Source organism: Rhinopithecus roxellana, chromosome 6 (assembly GCF_007565055.1).
Source record: "Rhinopithecus roxellana isolate Shanxi Qingling chromosome 6, ASM756505v1, whole genome shotgun sequence".
NCBI lineage: Eukaryota > Metazoa > Chordata > Mammalia > Primates > Cercopithecidae > Rhinopithecus > Rhinopithecus roxellana.
This window is the reverse complement of record NC_044554.1, coordinates 79,130,063-79,148,891: the sequence shown is the minus strand read 5'-3', so window position 1 is coordinate 79,148,891 and position 18,829 is coordinate 79,130,063. Positions and strand designations below refer to the sequence as shown.

Below are 18,829 nucleotides of genomic sequence, written 5' to 3'. Positions count from 1 at the left end.
GCTACTCAGGAGGCTGACACAGGAGAATTGCTTGAACTGGGAGGTGGAGGTTGCAGTGAGCCAAGATCATGCCACTGCACTCCAGCCTGGGTGACAGAGGGAGACTCTGTCTCAACAAAAAAAACCAAAAAAGAACAACAAAAACATTGAAACTTTATTAATAAATGAAGATATGTCCTTTTTGTACATCTGCATTTGTGAAAAAAATTTCTTGAGATCTTGGCTCTTTGGGCAACTGCACATATGGTGAGGACACATTGAGATTTTCGATCAATTTTGTCGAAAGACTTAGGTTGCTTGTCATGGTATTTCAGATGACCACAATTATCAATTTAAGTGTACAGAATTATCAACTATGGAAATATACATTTATATATTTCACTTTTAGAATTTTTTTTTTTTGAGACGGAGTCTCACTCTGTCACCCAGGCTGGAGTGCAGTGGCGCGATCTCTGCTCACTGCAAGCTTCACCTCCCAGGTTCACGCCATTCTCCTGCCTCAGCCTCCCAAGTAGCTGGGACTACAGGCGCCCTCCACCACATCCAGCTAATTTTTTGAATATTTAGTAGAGACAGGGTTTCACCGTATTAGCCAGGAAGGTCTAGATCTCCTGACCTCGTGACCCACCCGCCTTGGCCTCCCAAAGTGCTGGGATTACAGGCGTGAGCCACTGCGCCCAGCTGAACTATTTCTTTTATAAATATGGTTTATCTGGCTCATAACTGTTACATTTGTGTGACTGTTAGTATATCTGAGTGTTATGTCTGTAAAAATATGTATGTTATTACTGTTTTAGCATGTAAATAAAGCGGTCATGAAATGTCATGTATTAAAGTTTTATTTTTAATTAACATAATTGGACAATTTATGGTATACATAGTTATTTTTATGTTTCCTAAATCAATCCCCTATTAAAATGTAAACAAATTTTTTTTTGTTTTTTGAGATAGGGTCTCACTCTGTCACCCAGGCTGGAGTGTAGTGGCACTATCTCGACTCATATAGCCTTGACCTCCTGGGCTCAGGTGATCCTACCACCTCCGCCTCCCAAGTAGCTGGGATTACAGGAGTGCACCACCACACCCAGTTAATTTTTGTATTTTTTGTAGAGACAGAGTTTCGCTATGTTGCCCAGGGTGGTCTCCAACTCCTGGGCTCAAGAAATCCTCCCACTTCGGCTGCCCAAAGTGCTGGGATTTGGCTGGGCTCACGACTATAATCCCAGCACTTTGTGAGGCTGAGATGGGTGGTTCACCTGAGGTCAGGAGTTTGAGACCAGCCTGATCAACACAGTGAAACCCCATCTCTAACAAAAAATACAAAAGATTAGCCAGGCGTGGAGGTGGACACCTGTAATCCCTGCTACCTGTGGGGGCTGAGGCATGAGAATTGCTTCAACCCATGAGGCGGAGGTTGCAGCACCTGACCAAATAAATGTCTTTTAGAGAATTTTTTAGGATTATTTTTTCCATAATTATGTTTTCAGGATTTTGATCTTTTGGGATTGTGGTTTTTGAGATTTTAGACCTTAGGGTTTTTGATTTTTTGGAATTTCAACATTTAGGATTGCATCTTTTGGGATTATGGGCCAAGCCCTTTTCAAACTGGGAGGTTCATGTGTTTGTGTGTATTTGTAAGACCTGGTTGTATATTCAAGCAACTTTAACTGCTTTGGCTAGATAAATATTAGACGTATTTTTCCAAGTTTGTCTTCTTATTTTGTTTGGATTTATTGATGTATTAAGTCTTTTTTGTTTTCTTTTTTAAATTAATTATTTTTTAAAAGAGACAAGGTCTTGTTATGTTGCTCAGGCTGGTCTCAAACTCCTGGGCTCAAGTAATCCTTCCTGCCTTGGCCTCCCAAAGTGCTGGGATTATAGGCATGAGTATTAAGGCCTTTTATTTTATGAGATGGAGTCTCGCTTTGTCACCCAGGTTGGAGTGCAGTGGCCCACTCTCAGCTCACTGCAACCTCCACCTCCCTGGTCCAAGCAATTCCCCTGCCTCAGCCTCCTGAGTAGCTGGGATTACAGGCACATCCCACCACGCCAGGCTAATTTTTTTGTATTTGTAGTAGAGACTGGGTTTCACCATATTGGCCAGACTGGTCTTGAACTCTTGAGCTCAGGTGATCCTCCTGCCTTGGCCTCCCAAAGAGCTGGGATTGCAGGCATGAGCCACCGTGCCTACCCTGAAACCAGGATTTCTTAAGGAGAAAGAACAGTCCTTCATTTTTCAAAGCTGTTTTCTGTGCTGTATCTGCCTACTTAAATTGAAAACATAGTAAGAATCAAGACTACTGTTTCTAAAAGAAAGGAGATTAACTCAGATTATAAAAACATGCCTTTTATTGTAATATTAGTTTGGTATTACTTCGTTAAGCGTGCCTCTAATAAAATCGTAAGATAACCTTTTATCCTATTATGAGAAGAATTTCATTAAAGAATGAAAATAAAAAAGTTAATATACAAGCATCCTTGCAAATTTGGAACATGTTAAATAAATAAGAGGAACACTTGAAGATGATCTAGAAAATTCTGAGATTTCCAGAGAACCAGGCCTGGCAACATTATCACAGATGAGTGGCATCCCATAAAGGAAGTGTAGACTACCAAACAAACTTAATCTAAGAAAGATAATACTTACTATTCCAGAACTAAGATAATTTCTGATGCAGTCTCATAAACTTCATGTAAATTAATGACCCAAGGATTGTCCTGTGCTAGTTCAAGTACAGCAATCTCATGAATTATTTCCATCCGACAATCTTGGCCTTTTCTTCTTTTTCTCATGAACTTTGCAGCAAATTCTATCCCAGAATCTTTCTTTATACATTTCCTCACCACTGCAAATTTCCCCCTAGAATTAAACAAAAACATTCACTGTTAAAGTTGACAACTTTCCAGAGATGGCAGATTTCAATGAAATTTCCAAATAACCATTGGTAGATATTCAAATTTAGCTCATATACAATCACAAAAGTAGAAATATCACTTAGAAATTTATATAGGCTACATCTATAGATTTATGGATTTATCAAATAAAACAAAATGTATAAATCTGCCCAATTCATTTTCTAAATAAAGAATAACAAATATTAAAGTCCATATTTTTTGCAGAGTTATACATAACTTAATTTTTTGCACATTTCTACACAAAATGATTTGTCTTTAAAAAAGCCATTTGAAGCCAGGCATGGCGGGTCACCTTTGTAATCTCAGCATTTTGGGAGGCTGAGGCAGGTGGCTCACGTGAGGTCTGGAGTTCTGGACCAACCTGGCCAACACGGCAAAACCCCGTCTCTACTAATAATACAAAAATTAGCACATGGTGAAACTGCCTCTACTAAAAATACAAACATTAGCCAGGCATGGTAGTGCTACACCTGTAATCCAGCTACTCAGGAGGCTGAGGCATGGGAATCGCTTGAACCTGGGAGGTGGAGGTTGCAGCGAGCCAAGATCATGTCCAGCCTAGGTGACAGAGTAAGACTCTGTCTGCGGGGGCCGGGGTGGGGGGGAAGGCCATTTGATTTTTTAAGAGAAATTGGTCACCAGAATCCCTAATACGATGAATTTCACTGCATTAACTGACTTTCTAAAGATAGTGCTAAAGAGCACTATCACTTTCTAAAGGTAAGGATCTCACTCATATATCATTTTAACTAGAGCATCAGCTAGAAATGTTGTATTTTCTCACAAAGACAGATATAACAAAGTGTTACCTTGATGCATTACTATTTGTCATTACACTAATAAGCAGGTAAACCAGGGACTCAGTATAGCATACTAATTAAAGGTATGAGCTCTGGAATTAAACCTATGTGGCCTTGAACCCTATAAGTGGCACTTGACAGTAAGTAACCTTAGGTGGTTTATTTAACCTCTTTTAGTTTCATTTTTCTTTTCTTTCTTCTTCTTTTTTTTTTAAAGAGACTGGGTCTCTCTATGTTGCTCAGGCTAGTATTGAACTCCTGGTCTCAAGTGATCCTGCTAGGATTAAATGCATGAGCCTCCATGTCCTAAGTCTCATTTTTCTTTTTTTTTTTTTTTTTTTTTTTTTTGTTGAGACGGAGTCTCGCTCTGTCGCCCAGGCTGGAGTGCAGTGGCCGGATCTCAGCTCACTGCAAGCTCCGCCTCCCGGGTTTATGCCATTCTCCTGCCTCAGCCTCCAGAGTAGCTGGGACTACAGGCGCCCGCCACCTCGCCCGGCTAGTTTTTTTTTTTTGTATTTTTAGTAGAGACGGGGTTTCACCGTGTTAGCCAGGATGGTCTCGATCTCCTGACCTCGTGATCCGCCCGTCTCGGCCTCCCAAAGTGCTGGGATTACAGGCTTGAGCCACCGCACCCGGCCTCATTTTTCTAATCTGTAGAATAGAGACATAAATGGCATCTACTTCACAGGGTTGTGAGAATTAAATAATATATTTCAATTGCTTAGCATGGTACTTGCCACACAGTAAGTGCTCAATAAAATATTATTAATCACACAAACATCATTAAGCTGTGATAGTCATCACCCATAAACATCCACTGAATCCTTAGGTTGAAACACAACTTAGAAATCATATAGTATTTTACCTAACGCCAAATGCCAATGTCTTATTTCAGACTGTGAGGTAATCTTTTCCACTACTGGGTACATATTATAATAATAAGGTCTTCACTACAAGACTAAACCTGACTTCAGCTGAAGGGCTACAGTCAGGGTCCTCTGCTGAGCAGTACAGACCAGAACTCACACTCTTTTCCACATGGCAGTCTATCAGATAGTGAACACAGCAAACATCATCTGTTAGCTGCCATTCCCTCTTCCCTTTCCCAATTTGCAATCAATCCTCATCACGATAGGGTTTTTTTTTTTTTTTCTTCCTTTAACAGATAGGGTCTCACTCTGTTGCCCAGGCTGGAGTGCAGTAGCACCATCATAGTTCACTGCAGCCTTGGACTTACGGGCTCAAGTGATCCTCCCACCTCAGCCTCCTGTATAGCTGGGATTATAGGTGCGTGCCACCATGCCCACCTCCCCATAAGGTTCACTTCCTATTATGGCTCATCAGAAAATGTGCCAACCAAATCTGAAGCAACTAATCCAGGTATAATCAATCAAAGCATTACATCATTATTACTTTTGTTGCTCTTGGGACAATACAACCTAAGACTGCTTGTTAAAAAAAACTTGACATGTTTTTCATATTTCAAATTGGGCTGATAAACTACTTAGATTTTTTCCACCTTGAATATTTGTCAAGTCAGTATCCTCATACTACATTTTAAAAATGATTGCTAAAAAATTTGGAATAATCAACAGCATGAATAGACAACCTACAGAATGGGAAAAAATATTTGCAAACTATGCCTCCAAAAAGGGTTGAGACCCAGAATCTACAAGGAACTCAAAAAACAAGAAAAAAACCCAACCCGATAAAAAGTGGGCAAAGGACATGAATAGACATTTTTTCAAAAGATGACATACAAGCAGCAAACAAACATGAAAAAATGTTCAAGATCACTAATCATCAAAGAAATGCAAATTACAACCACAATGAGGTACTGCTTTATACCAGTTGGAATGGCTATTAGTAAAAGGTCAAAAAACAACAAACGTTGGCAAACATACAAAGAAAAGGGAACGCTTATACGCTGTTGGTGGAAATGTAAATTAGTTCAGCCACTATGGAAAGTAGTTTGGAGATTTCTCAAAGAACTACCATCTGACTTGACTATCCCATTACAAGGTATCTACCCAAAGGAAAAGAAATTATATGAAAAAGACACCTGTACTCATACATTTATCAGAGCCCTATTCACAATAGCAAAGGTTTCAACCTGTGTCCATCAGTGGATGACGGGACTAAAAATATGGTGTGTGTATGTATCATAGACTAATACACATCCATAAAAATAATGTCTTCTGCAGTAACATGGATGGAACTGGATGTCATTATCCTAAGTGAGATGACTCAAGCAGGAAGTAAAACACTGCCTGTTTTTACTTTTAAGAGGGAACTAAATGGACAGATAGGCATACGGAGTGGAAAACAGACCAAAAGGTGAGAGAGTGGGAAGGGGGTGAGGAATTAAATACTACCTATTGGGTACAATGTACACTATTTAGGCGATGAGCACACTAAAAGCCCAGACTTCACCATGACCCAATATATCCATGTGACACAAATGCAGTTGTACCCCTAAATCTATTTTTTTTAAAAAGCTTTCTAAAAAATTAATTGCAAGGCTTTAATTGCCCTGTTAAATTCTTTTTTGTTGTTGTTTTTGAGACACAGTCTCATTCTGTCACCCAGGCTGGAGTGCAGTGGCACGATCTCAGCTCACTGCAACCTCCACCTCCCGGGTTCAAGCAATTCTCATGCCTCAGCCTCCCAAATAGCTGGAATTACAAGTGCATGCCACCATGCCCAGCTAATTTTTTTATTTTCATTTTTTTTTAGTAGAGATGGGGTTTCGCCACGTTGGCCAGGCTGGTCTCGAACTCCTGGCCTCAAGTGATCCACTCACCTTGGCCTCCCAAAATACTGGGATTACAGGTGTGAGCCACCGTGCCTGGCCTGCCCTGTTAAATTCTAACTTCTAGGCTTTGATCTAGCATTCTAGACTACTGACATAATTTTGAGTAGTAATTCTTCCTTCCCAGTGATTGTTAACTGCAAATATAATTTTCATTTCTTCCATGTTTTTATCATTAGTAATATAAATGTGGAATGACAAATCCTTAGGCAAAGGCCTATGGCTGTTCAGTTTGGTAACAACCCACCTAACAGCACCCTTATTCAGATCAAAGTTCTTTTGTTCACAGAAATATGAAAGACTTCTACAGATATTGGAGAGAGTTACTATAAATGAATTCCTCAAAGACTAATACCTTTCATTTTATCCCACAAAATCATTAGGCTAACATCTCCATCAAGTTTTAAAAGGTTCCCAATGATCTCTTAATTCCTTTAAGAAAGAAAACAATTATTAATAATTTGATATTTTCATACCTACATGTCTGCAGTTAAGAGAAGAGAAAAGTTTAATTTGTAAAAAATTTGTCTGAAATGAAGCCTCAACTTATAATTGGCAGCAAACATGTTCTTGGTAAATTAGAAATGACTCAGTAGAACGGCCCTCAAACACATATCATACATACAAATGTTTACTGTTGCCACACCTGACATTCAAAGCAATAAAGTACTGTGCAGTAAGTAAAAAACTACTTATTACATAGCCTAAAAGTATATTTTTAAGGACCGAATGGGAAGACAGTTAATTCAGCAAACAGAATTGGAACTCAAAATTATGTCAGTAGTCTAGAACGAAAGATCAAAATCTAGAAGCTAGAATTTAACAGGGCAAATTAAACACGGACTCACACACATTGCTAACCTGTGAACTCTGGGAGCCCTGTTACAGAACAGCCATTGCCAAATTCTGGGGCCTCTTCCCCATACTTATTCATCTGCTGCTCATGCTCCTCACCCATTCCTTTAGGTGCCAGAATGCAGTTCCCACGGCTCTCTTTTCATACCAATGACTACTCTGACACCACCTCTGTTTTTCTGGAAACATTTCTCACAGTTCTAGATTTATTATTTTCTTTCCATCATATCCTGTAAGTAAAGGGCAAACAGGATGGTAAATATTTTTGGCTTTGTGGACCAGAGGGTTTCTGCGGCAATGACTCAAGTCCACTGTTGTAGAACAAAAGCAGCCATATAAGAAAGGTAAATGAATGGGTGTCTTTGGCTTCCAATGAAACTTTTACACCGAAATTTGAATTTCATAAGATTTTCATGTTATTAAATATTACTCTTATTCTAATTTTTTTAACTATTAAAAAATGTAAAACATAAAAAATGTAAAAACAGCTTGTGAGTCTTTCAAAAATAGAACCCTGCTCTATCCTTTCAAAAATAGGTGGTTGGCTGTAGTTTGCTGAACCCTGATCTATCCTATGCTGAATAAAACTCTTCCATTGTTCTAACACCACATACCAGTGAAACTGACATCATGACAGCAGCTCGCAATGATTTGAGGAAGCATGCATGCCTTCATCTCTAAATGACTGGTGCAATGAGAGGGGGACCCTTCAAACCACTCAAAGAGTCAGAGGAGATAATAACAGATTTCTTGGAGCTGTTCTACACAGCCACATTGTATAAAGAAAACATGAGATTCAGTATTCAAGCTGCAAAGTCCCAGTGTATATGCTCAGAATTACATTGACAGAGTTCCCTAAATTCCATACCTCAAAAGGGTTCCAACATGCATATTTTACCATGACTTTATGGTAAAAATTGTGACTATACCTCAACCTTTAACTTTAGGTTATTGAGTCCTCTACAAAACATTTTAAAAATGATGTTTCTCTGACATTAGGGGCCATGGTTATATATAACTGACTTGGGGCTGATGAGGTCCGAAGGGCATGTTTGCTGCACATCTACTTTTTTTGTTGACTCAAAAGCCAAACTTCTTCCTAGAATATACAGTTGCCATACTTTTCAGGTTTATTTTTTCATTTCAAAAACATCTACATTTCACTAATAGGTACAAAACTGGGAACTTAGGTTTTCATTAAATATTTTGGGATGAGTATCAGAAATGAATACATTTCAGAACTACTCATTGAAAACATATTCCAGAGAGGTGGGAAAGGTAAGATACATAAACAATTATAACAAGAGGAGGTGACATTTGATTGAGAACCACCAGTCCAAGCTCCTTAAGAACTTTGCATTATCAGTGCCTAAAAACAGTGCTTAGGGAGACAGGGTGAGTATCTTTAGGTAGGTATGTTTGCTAAGGAGTTTGGGCTTCATCAGGCTTAAAATTGGAACCTATTAGAATACTGAAAATAACTGTTTACAAAAGATAATTCTGGTTGGGCATGGTGGCTCATGCCTGTAATACCAGCACTTTCGGAGGCTGAAGTAGGTGGATTGCTTGAGCCCAGGAGTTCAAGACCAGCCTGGGCAACATGGTGAAACCTTGTCTCTACAAAAAATACAAAAATTAGACGGGCATGGTTGTGTGCACCTGTGGTCCTGGCACTTGAGAGGCTGGGATGGGAGGATCACTTGAGCCTGGGACAACTAGGCTGCCAAGATCATGCCACTGTACTCTGGCCTGGGCAACAGAATGAGACCCTGTCTCAAACAAAACAAAACAAAACAAAACCAAACCAAACAAAACAAAACAAAACAGATAATTCTAATAGTGTTGTGAAGAGTGGATTGCTAGTGATAATAGAAACAGGCCAATAAAATAATTCAAAGCAGTAGGCCTGTACTCAAGTACCAGCAGTAGGGATTGGGAAGAGAGAAAACGTTTAAAAGACACTTCAAGTCAAGATTTATTAGCACTCCCTGGCAGGTGTGAGTTGTAGGCAGAGATGAAGGAGAAGGGAAAGGTGAAAGTCGTAGATGACTTTTAGATTTTTAATATAGGTACTGTGTAAATGTGGTACCAGTTATAGTACTGTGTAATGTGGTACGAGTTATAGTTGGACAGAAGTTTGAGCTCCCTTTTTTGGTAAAGAGAATTCCATTTATTGAAGGGATTCCAAATATAAATTCAAGTGTTGGATTACAGGCAAAGGTGAAGAGATAATAGAATATATAACATTCAGGTAAACATCAGAAAATACACATGCTAATTTGAGCAGTACACAGGGTAAGTAAAATAATGTCCAAGGTCCTGTTTTATTCTAGGTTGAAGTGCTTTGCTTATACCTTTATCATATTTATGTCAATCTTACATATTACAACTTGTACTATGTCTCTCAGTTGGATTGTGAGTTTCAGGGACCTCACTTATTACTCATCTTTTTATCTCCATAGTGCCCTACACATGGCAGGTGTGCAAATATAATCAGCACACCTAGTATATATATTGCTCTTATTATTTTGTTAAATAAAAGTTTTACGGCAACTTAACCTCATGACATTTAATATACTGGACTACTTGCCATTCTCTCTTCACTGAATTTTTCTACCGCTCTGACTTGGTGTTTTACTGACAATGGCAACCACCATTGAAATTCCACCCATTCTTTACAGCCCAACTGAAATGTTATTTCCACCATAAGACCTTCCAGTGGCATATCATCTTGCCTATAAGGGGACAGTGATCATCTGTTACATTTGGGAATAGCTTCCAGAGCCTAAGGTAGTGCGCCTTTATGTACTCAATACATAAGTACAGTATTTGCCTAATTACACTGGGGTGATGTCTTTTTTCTTTTTTTGAGACTGTCATCTATGCTGGAGGGCAGTGGCATTATCTCTGCCTCTCAAGTTCAGGCAATTCTCCCACCTCAGCCTCCCAAGTAGCTGGGACTACAGGTGCGTGCCTGGCTAATTTTGTATTTTTAGTAGAGATGAAGTTTCACCATGTTGGCCAGGCTGCTCTCAAGCTTCTGACCTCAAGCGATCCGCCCACCTTGGCCTCCTAAAGTGCTGGGATTACAGGTGTGAGCCACCACGCCCAGCCGGGATGATGTCTTGAAGGTAAAGGAGTTCCATTCAAGAAACACCTAGAATGGATTTTGTCTTCCTTACCGCTGAAAGGATCAAGGAAAAGACTCTAGGCGTAAAAATCAGTGAGTCCATTCAAATAAGATATTAGCATGCGTGATAAGAAAAGGCAGGGCTTTACAAGTCAAACTTGGTTTTAAATTCTGGCTAATAACTGTGTAATACTGGGCAATTTATTAATCCTTTGGATCCTGGGATTCCTCATCTGTAAAATAAGATCAATGGCACTTTACCATACAGGGCAGTGAAGACTATACAGTAATCAGTGGCTATTTTTATTGATTTTGGCATTAATTTCAGATCTATGTTATAACCAATGATAATAATTTTTTAAAAAATCATAGAACAGGAGTTCTGGGGGTGAGCTATTTAGTCTACATAACGTATAAATTCTCTCAAGAAATCTAGTTAACTTCTTACTTGAAGAGGTGACTCAATGACTATAGCTACTTAGTTTTCTAATGCATTTGGTTCAATAATCAGATTTTATAAAACTGTGTCATCTATAGTTTTATGAAGAGACTAAAATTCAAATTCTTAAATTTATGTATTTTAAATTAATTTAACATTTTAAGCATTAACTTTTCAAAATTGAACAGGTGACTGACTTAAAGTACCTGTCTGAGAGCAGAAGCCATACTTTCCAAGCAACTTTATTGTTGAACCACAAATATGGCCAATTTTCTTTTATCCATCCAAAGTATCAGATTACCCAAAATTGTTTGTAAATAAAATTCTTCAAACTAATGACCAGTTGTCAAATCTTAAATAACATCTCTGTTAAAACAAAGCAATTTCTAGATGGATATTACTTAATAAAGGTCTTTATTTCTTAAAAAATAACTTATGACACATGCTTAAGTTGTTGTCAGATACAAAAACTGAAGCTATTACCTACAGCCATAAATCTAGGTAAGGATACACAGTCCCCAAAATACCCACCCAGAGTCCCCTTTCAGTTTGAATATTATTCTCTGAAAAAAAATCCTTTCTTGTCCCTGTTACCCCTACTGCTCTGAGGAGAAGGAGATAGGACATCCCTAATTTACTTTAAGGCCTCAGTGGTGACTTAACTATATGACACTGAAGCTTGACCATGTTTGTTCCAATGTCAAACTCACTAACATATCCTTTCATCAGAATGATAGGAAATTGCTTTAGTTGTAAGATATGACTACAGATTATTCTTTGAAAAACATGTGTGGTGTAATGAGAATGATTTCAAAGTCAGGAGTCCCAGCTGTTATCTCTCACAAGACTTAAACTCTGTCTTTGTTTTCTGATCTGAAAAATGGGACTTTCCAAACAGGCTTGTGGTGAGAATCAATGAGATAACGCATGTGAAAGCACTTGCAAAACTGTAAAGCCTGCACACTTATAAAGTACCTGTTTCAGATGGGAATTTGTAATTTTTTGCCTTAGGAAAATCCAACTATTAGCATGCATCAATATTTTTAAAGTGTTCTTTTGGCTTTTTTTTTTTAAGAAAAAATTTATGAGTATATTAAAAACATTAAAGTTGAGGACTAGATAATGAAAACAAATGTAAGGCAAATCATTTGATATGAAATTGGTGTATCTTTAAGTTCCTAGAAACATCTTTCTGTTCCTATATTATCAATAAACTCAAGGGAAATCAACATGAAAAAAATTCTCAGAACCCAAGGTCATTTCTCTTGTGTGCCCCAGTAAGGAAATCGTTAATGTGGTTTACACTGGCATACATCCTGACTCAAAGCAAAGTAACAAGCCTTAGGAATAACCAGTCAATAAAACAATGTTTTACATCATATATTTACCCTTATTTACGCTGCTATGGACTCTGCTGGAGACATGAAAGAATGTGACATTTCTTAAAATGATCAACATCACATCCTGTCATTACTCTGGAATCAATGTTGACCATTTAAAAAATTCTCTTTGAACAGTGATCTCATTACAAGTTTTAGATCTGTGATAACATAGTAGCACCTGAAAAAGATCTATTTGTTTGAACAGTTAACTCGTCACACCCCTTCTGCATTTTCCTAAATGAAAGGCCACAGAATGAAATGAAAAAATCTGTTTTTCTTCCCACATTATTAAAATATAAACGAGTATTCTGCAAGTTCTTTATCAGAATGAGACTAGAGTTATACCAGAAATGCAACCAGAGTTAATAGTTGGAAAAATAAGTTTTCTACCTTATCAAAGATCAAGCAAAAACACACTTTTAACTATGTTAAAACCATAAATACAGGCAAAATTTATAAACCTTAAACAAGGACTGCTTATAGCACCAACAGAACTTTCACTTCCTGAGACTTCATTACTTTTACCAGAAATAGAGGCATATTTTGAGATTGTGCAGGTTTTCTTTTTTGGTTACATTTAAAATAACAGCGTATTGAATTACACTATGAATTACATTTACTGAGTGCCTCCCTTAAGCTAAGCACAGCCTTAAGGCTACGTGTTTTACTTAATTCTCTCAACAACCCTATGAGGCAATAAACGGTTAGGCAATGCACTCAAGTCCACATAACTAGTAAGAGCCAAGATTCAATCTCACACTCTCTGACTCCAAAGCCAATATTCTTAAGCACTGCATTAAACTGCTATGTGATAAAAAAAAAAAAGGGTGCTACAAGGAAAAGAATAGATTTAATTTTATTTTTCAGTTCCAGGCTCTTATATCAAGTATTTATCTAATAATTGCATTGTTATGCTGCTTTATGACCTACTCCTTTTGTAAAGAAATTTATGTAAGAAAAGGTATGTACCACCACGCCCAGCTAATTTTTGTATTTCTAGCAGAGACGGGGTTTCACCACATTGGCCAGGCTGGTCTCGAACTCCTGACCTCAGGTGATCCACTCGCCTGAGTCTCCCAAAATGCTGGGATTACGGGCGTGAGCCACTGTGCCCGTCCAATTTTCCTTCTTTTGGGTAATATGGGTTACTTCAGAATGTTTGGAATGTCGACAAATTAGAATACACAGCTAAGTCACAGCTCCCTTCACCTTTTGTCACAAAGTATGCCCAGATCCAGTCAACTAGGGCCTAGCAGTGAAGTAAATCTTGCTCCTGAAAGGTATTTTTCCTTTTGTTAACATTTAGGAATAAGTAAGACTTTGTTAAGGTAGGATTCCACACTCCCTACCCCGCCCCCACAAAAAAAAAACTATTTTCTAAAGTTACCTTAATATGTGTAAGGCAGTGTGTTTTTAACATTATAACCAATGTTACATTATTTGCCTTTTCAAGACCCCAGCTGAAGGCTGTTCCAACTGTCAGGCCCTTTCCCATTACAACATGGTGCTATTTTGCAACCATGACAAATGCTGGCAATAATGAGAACATTTACTGAACGCCATGTGGCAAGCCCAGTGGTATGCGCTTGACAGGCATGGCATCTTCAGGACACCTCTGAGGTAGGTGGTGTCATCATTATACTGGTTTTGCGGATGAGGAAAGTGAGGCTGGGGAGTCTAACCCCTCCAAAGGAAAACACAGCAACCAGCGCACGAATATGAACTCAGGTCTGCCCCCAAAGCCAGAGAATTTAACAACTTCCCCACACTGTTCTCAAGGAAGAGTCCCCAAATCCCACAAAAATCACTCGATCACCCCTCTTCAGCATGCAAAATGTAAAGCATCCGAATAGCCTGCACTTGCAACTCTGGAGACAAGCTCTCCCTATTCCCACAAAAAAAGGGGTGGGTTAGGGTGGGGTGAGGGGAGAAGGCAAGAATCGGTTCCCAGCAAAGTAAAAAGAGCGAGAAAAGGGCCAAGCGCCTACGAAAGAAACCAATCTAAACTCGAGGCAAAGGGACCTAAATATTTTAGAACTAAAATGGCACAAAACCAACCAAGAAAACGAAAATGAATTCAGCAGAAGACCGACACAAGGTAACAGAGCACCGGTGTAAAGGAAGCTGTCACAACGGATGCTGTATTTTATTAAAACCACACAGAGAGACCAAGAAAGTCGCAAGAGTTGAAGGAAAAAAACAAAGCCGGCTCCACAGACCTCTGCTTTTCAGACCCGCTCCTCGGGGTGAAAGGCAGAGCGCGGTCCGCACCTTCTTTCGTTAAATCGCCATTCGAAACGCCACAGAGAACCAAAGGGCTGAGGAGAGGAAAGTGTCCGCGTCTCCAGGACCGCCATCGAGTTACCATCACTCGCTCGCTGGGCGCGGCATGTGGTGGGGGTGGGGAGGCGCTGGTGCGACTCGGCTGCCCTACTCGCCGTCAGCACCCAAGTTTGTGCCAAGTCACAAAGCTCGTTATCGGCAGCAGCAACGCCACCTCAGCCTCGCCGCCGGGGCCCGGCACTCATCTGCGCCCGCGTCCCGCCCCGCGCGTCCGGAAAGCTTCCGCGCCCGGCCCCGCCCGTCCTCACCTGCCCAGCTCCCGGCCCGGGCACAGGCTGTAGCTGTCCTGGAAGGGCTCGGTGCGCACCGCGGCGCGGATCTCTGTCAGCAGCCCGCGGGCCTGGGGCGGCGGCGGCGGCCGGCACGGCCCGCTCGGACCCCGGCCGGCCCGGCCCGAGCCTGAGGTGGCGGCTGGGGAGGAGCCGCCGCTGCCCGGCTTCTCCAGAGGGATCATGGTGTTCAGGCCCGCTTCTTTCCTGGCCGCCTGTTCGCTCCGAGCAGCCGGAGGGTCACGGACCCACCCCCAGCTCCTAGTGCCGGTCCGCGGAAGCCTTCAAACACCCGCTCTCCCCAGCGCGGCGCTAGGACTGCGGCAGGCAGGTTACCGGCAGCCCAGCCCCGCCCATGGCCCCGCGCCTGGCCCCGCCCCCGTGACCACCCCGCGCCTGCCCTGCGCCCTGCTTTTGGCCCCGGCAAACCCCACCCCACGTCCGCCCCGCACCTAACCCCGCCCCTCCCCGTCCCAGCCTCACTCCGTGGCTGCCCCGCCCCCTCTCTGAGCTCCTGCGGGGTCCTGAGCGCCCGATGCCTCACGCGCGCCCTCTGCAGCTCAGGGGGAGAAGGTGCAGCTTTCGGGACGGCCCGGAGGCTGGAGGCGACTCACAGCACCACCCTTTGGCCAGGACCGCCTACTGCGTTAGCAGAGTTGCGCACCTGTTGAGCATCTGAGAGTCACAAAAGCTGACTTTGCTTAATAAAAGGCATTTCAGCTGTAAGCGGGACTTCACGTGGTGGGAAGGGGTGATGAGTCCCTGATCTCCCTACACTGGGGGAGGGGCCTGGAGGCAGGAGTTGTATAAATATTATTAACCCTGCACGCTAGCCCTTTGAAATAGACACTATTATATTGTCTGTAGTCGTCCCTATATTTACCTTCGAGGTCTTCTCATCCAGTCTTACGACTTTAATTACCATCTATATGCTCATGACTACAGAATTTGTATCTCTAGCTTTCAAATATTCCCTGAACTTCAGACTGGTGTATTCAACTATGCATTTGGCATCTCCACTTAGATGTCAAATTAGCATCTCAGGCTTAACATACACAAAAGTGAGTTCCTGATTGGTCTTCATGAATGCACTCCTACCCAGCTTTCCCCGTCTCAGTTTTCTTCATCTCCTTCCTTCTAACTGTTCAGGCCAAAAATCTTGGGATGAGCATTGACTCCTCTCTCATGCCCATCTCCAGTTTGTCAGTGCGGCATTTGATCATTTCTCTCTATTTCCACCTTACCACCATGGCCTGAGCCACCGTTACCTCTTATCTGGATTATTGTGATAGTTTACTAACTGGACCACCTGCTTCCATCCTTCTTCCTCCTTAATGCCGCATAGTTCATTTTCAAGGCAATGAGAGTGATCTTGTAAAAATCGAAACCAGGCCGGCCGCGGTGGCTCACGCCTGTAATCCCACCACTTAGGGAGGCCAAGGCGGGCGAATCACCAAGGTCAGGAGATCGAGACCATCCTGGCTAACATGGTGAAACCCCGTCTCTACTAAAAATACAAAAAATTAGCCGGGCGTGATGGCGGGTGCCTGTAGTCCCAGCTACTCGGGAGGGTGAGGCAGGAGAATGGTGTGTACCCGGGAAGTGGAGCTTGCAGTGAGCCGAGATGGCGCCACTGCACTCCAGCCTGGGCGACAGAGCAAGACTCCGTCTCAAAAAAAAAAAAAAAAAAAAAAAAAAAAAAAAAAAAATCGAAACCAAATCGCGCCACGGCTCTGCTCAAACTGTCTCAGTGGAGTTTTGCTTCTGGCACTGATAATATTAGTTTATTTGTGATCAACATTCTCACTAAGAAAAAACAGAAAAGTTGGCAAAAGTTAAAACATTCCTCTCCCAGCAGGGACTTGGATGACTGAAATCCTGGAAAGATAGGCAGCTCAGAAAGCTGCCACTTTTCCCATGAGGTATTTGATGATTTTAAAGCAATGGCTGAAAGAGTGAGAAAGTAAGCAGAGCTTTCAGCCATCTCCATCTCATGGGGTTGGGGAGACAAAAAAATTGGAGTTTAGGGCCTGTTTAGGATGAGGGGCTGGTAAGCAACTAGACTTTCAGCTGGGACTCCGAAGGGCTATACCCTAGGGGCGTGGATGAAAGGGAAGTAGACCCAAGGGGCAGAAGACCAGCTTCAAAGGCAATAGTAAATATTCTCTCTGGTGAAAAAGAGCGTCATCCAGAGCCACACATTTTCCATATAATATTTTATACACCATGTCTGAAACTTAATTTAAACAAAGGACACAGAATTGTCTTAAAAACTAAGGGAAAAAAACAGAAATAAAAACCAGATCAGATATTAAAGTTTAAAGACAGATTTTAAAATAATTCTGTTTAATATCTTCAAGAAATTAAATGATAAGATTAAGAGTTTTCAGCAGAGAACTGGAAACTCCAAAGAAGAATACAATGGAATTTGGGAATTGGAGAAAAAACCACACTAACTAAAACTACTACAGAATTATGGGTTTAATAACAGATTAGATACAACTTAAGCAGGAATTAGTGAAGCTAATAAGCAAAACAAAATATGCAAAATGAAATGCAAGAGATATAGAAACTTTATATAAAAGATAAGGTTTCAGAAAGGAGACTATAACACATCTGATATGTGGTAAAACATTCTAACACACATGTAATTGGAATATCAGGAAGAGAGGTGAGAGAAAAAGAAAACAGGCAGTATTTGAAAAGATAATGGCTGGAAATGTTTTTAAACGAATGAACTACAATTCTCAGAGTCAAGAAACATTGTGAACATAGAACAGGATTTCAAGCAAAGGAAACCATATCTAGGCACATTGTAAACTACTGAGAAACAAAGTAAAAAAGAAAAGGTTTAAAATCAGCAGAGAAAAGAGAGATATGATCTGCAAATGAGCAACAATAAAATTAAGAGCTTATTCTCAAAGAACCAGTGGAAGCCTAAACACTTTCAAATGTCTTCAAAGTGTTAGGAGAAGTTACCTGTCAGCCTATATTATATGCCCAGTAAAAATGCTTTTCAAAATTGAAAATAAAATACAGACAGTTTTATAACCAAGAAACACTAAGATCATCAGCTGATTTACATTAAAGGAAATTCCAAAAGGAGGTTTTCAGGCAGATGGAATATAATCCCAAATGAAATCATGGAGACATCTAAAGGAATGAAGATCAATCAAAGGGCTAATATATGGATAGATGTAAATACACACTATTTGTATAAAACAATAAAAATGATATGTGAGGTTTACATATATGTAGAATTAAAATATACACAGTAATAGCACAAAAAGTGAGATAGAGTAAATGAAAGTAAAATGTTCTAAAGTCCTAGGATTGTATAGGAATTGATAAAAGTACTTGGCTTTAATACATCAAGAATGAATATTATAATTTCTAGAATAACAGCAAAAGTAGTAGAAAAAGAATAAATAACATGTTTAAAAAGGGGGAATGGAATAATAAAAAAATTTAAAAGATGCAAGAAAGGGAAAAAAAGGAACTCAGACAAGTAGAAACAAATAGATGATCACTTTGGAAGGCCAAGGAGGGTGGATCACCTGAGATCAGAAATTCAAGACCAGCCTGGTCAACATAGTGAAACCCCATCTCTATTGAAATAAAACACAAAAAACTAGCTGGGCATGGTGGCGGGCACCTGTAGTCCCAGCTACTCAGGAGGCTGAGGCAGGAGAATCACTTGAACCCAGGAGGCAGAGGTTGCAGTGAGCCGACATTGTGCCACTGCACTCCAGCCTGGGCAGCAGAGTGAAACTCTGTCTCAAAAATAAAATAAAATAAAATAAAATAAAAAAATTTTAAAAAAGCAAAGAAGCAAATAGATGGTAAATTTTTTAAAACAGGAGATTTTTTTGCAAGTACATTA

At 40.4% G+C, this 18,829-nt stretch overlaps 1 protein-coding gene across 1 annotated transcript in view; it reads right to left on the bottom strand.

Annotated features, from left to right (window-relative positions):
- Positions 1–15,388, bottom strand: part of STK17A (serine/threonine kinase 17a) — a 44,795-nt gene extending 29,407 nt beyond the window's left edge. Inside the window, exons 1-2 of the mRNA XM_010381579.2 lie at positions 14,926–15,388; positions 2,648–2,860 (exon numbers count right to left, since the gene is read on the bottom strand). Coding sequence (XP_010379881.2) covers positions 2,648–2,860; positions 14,926–15,131 — 419 coding nt within the window. The 5' untranslated portion in view covers positions 15,132–15,388. The remainder of the gene's footprint in view (positions 1–2,647; positions 2,861–14,925) is intronic.
- Positions 15,389–18,829: the final 3,441 nt, after the last annotated feature.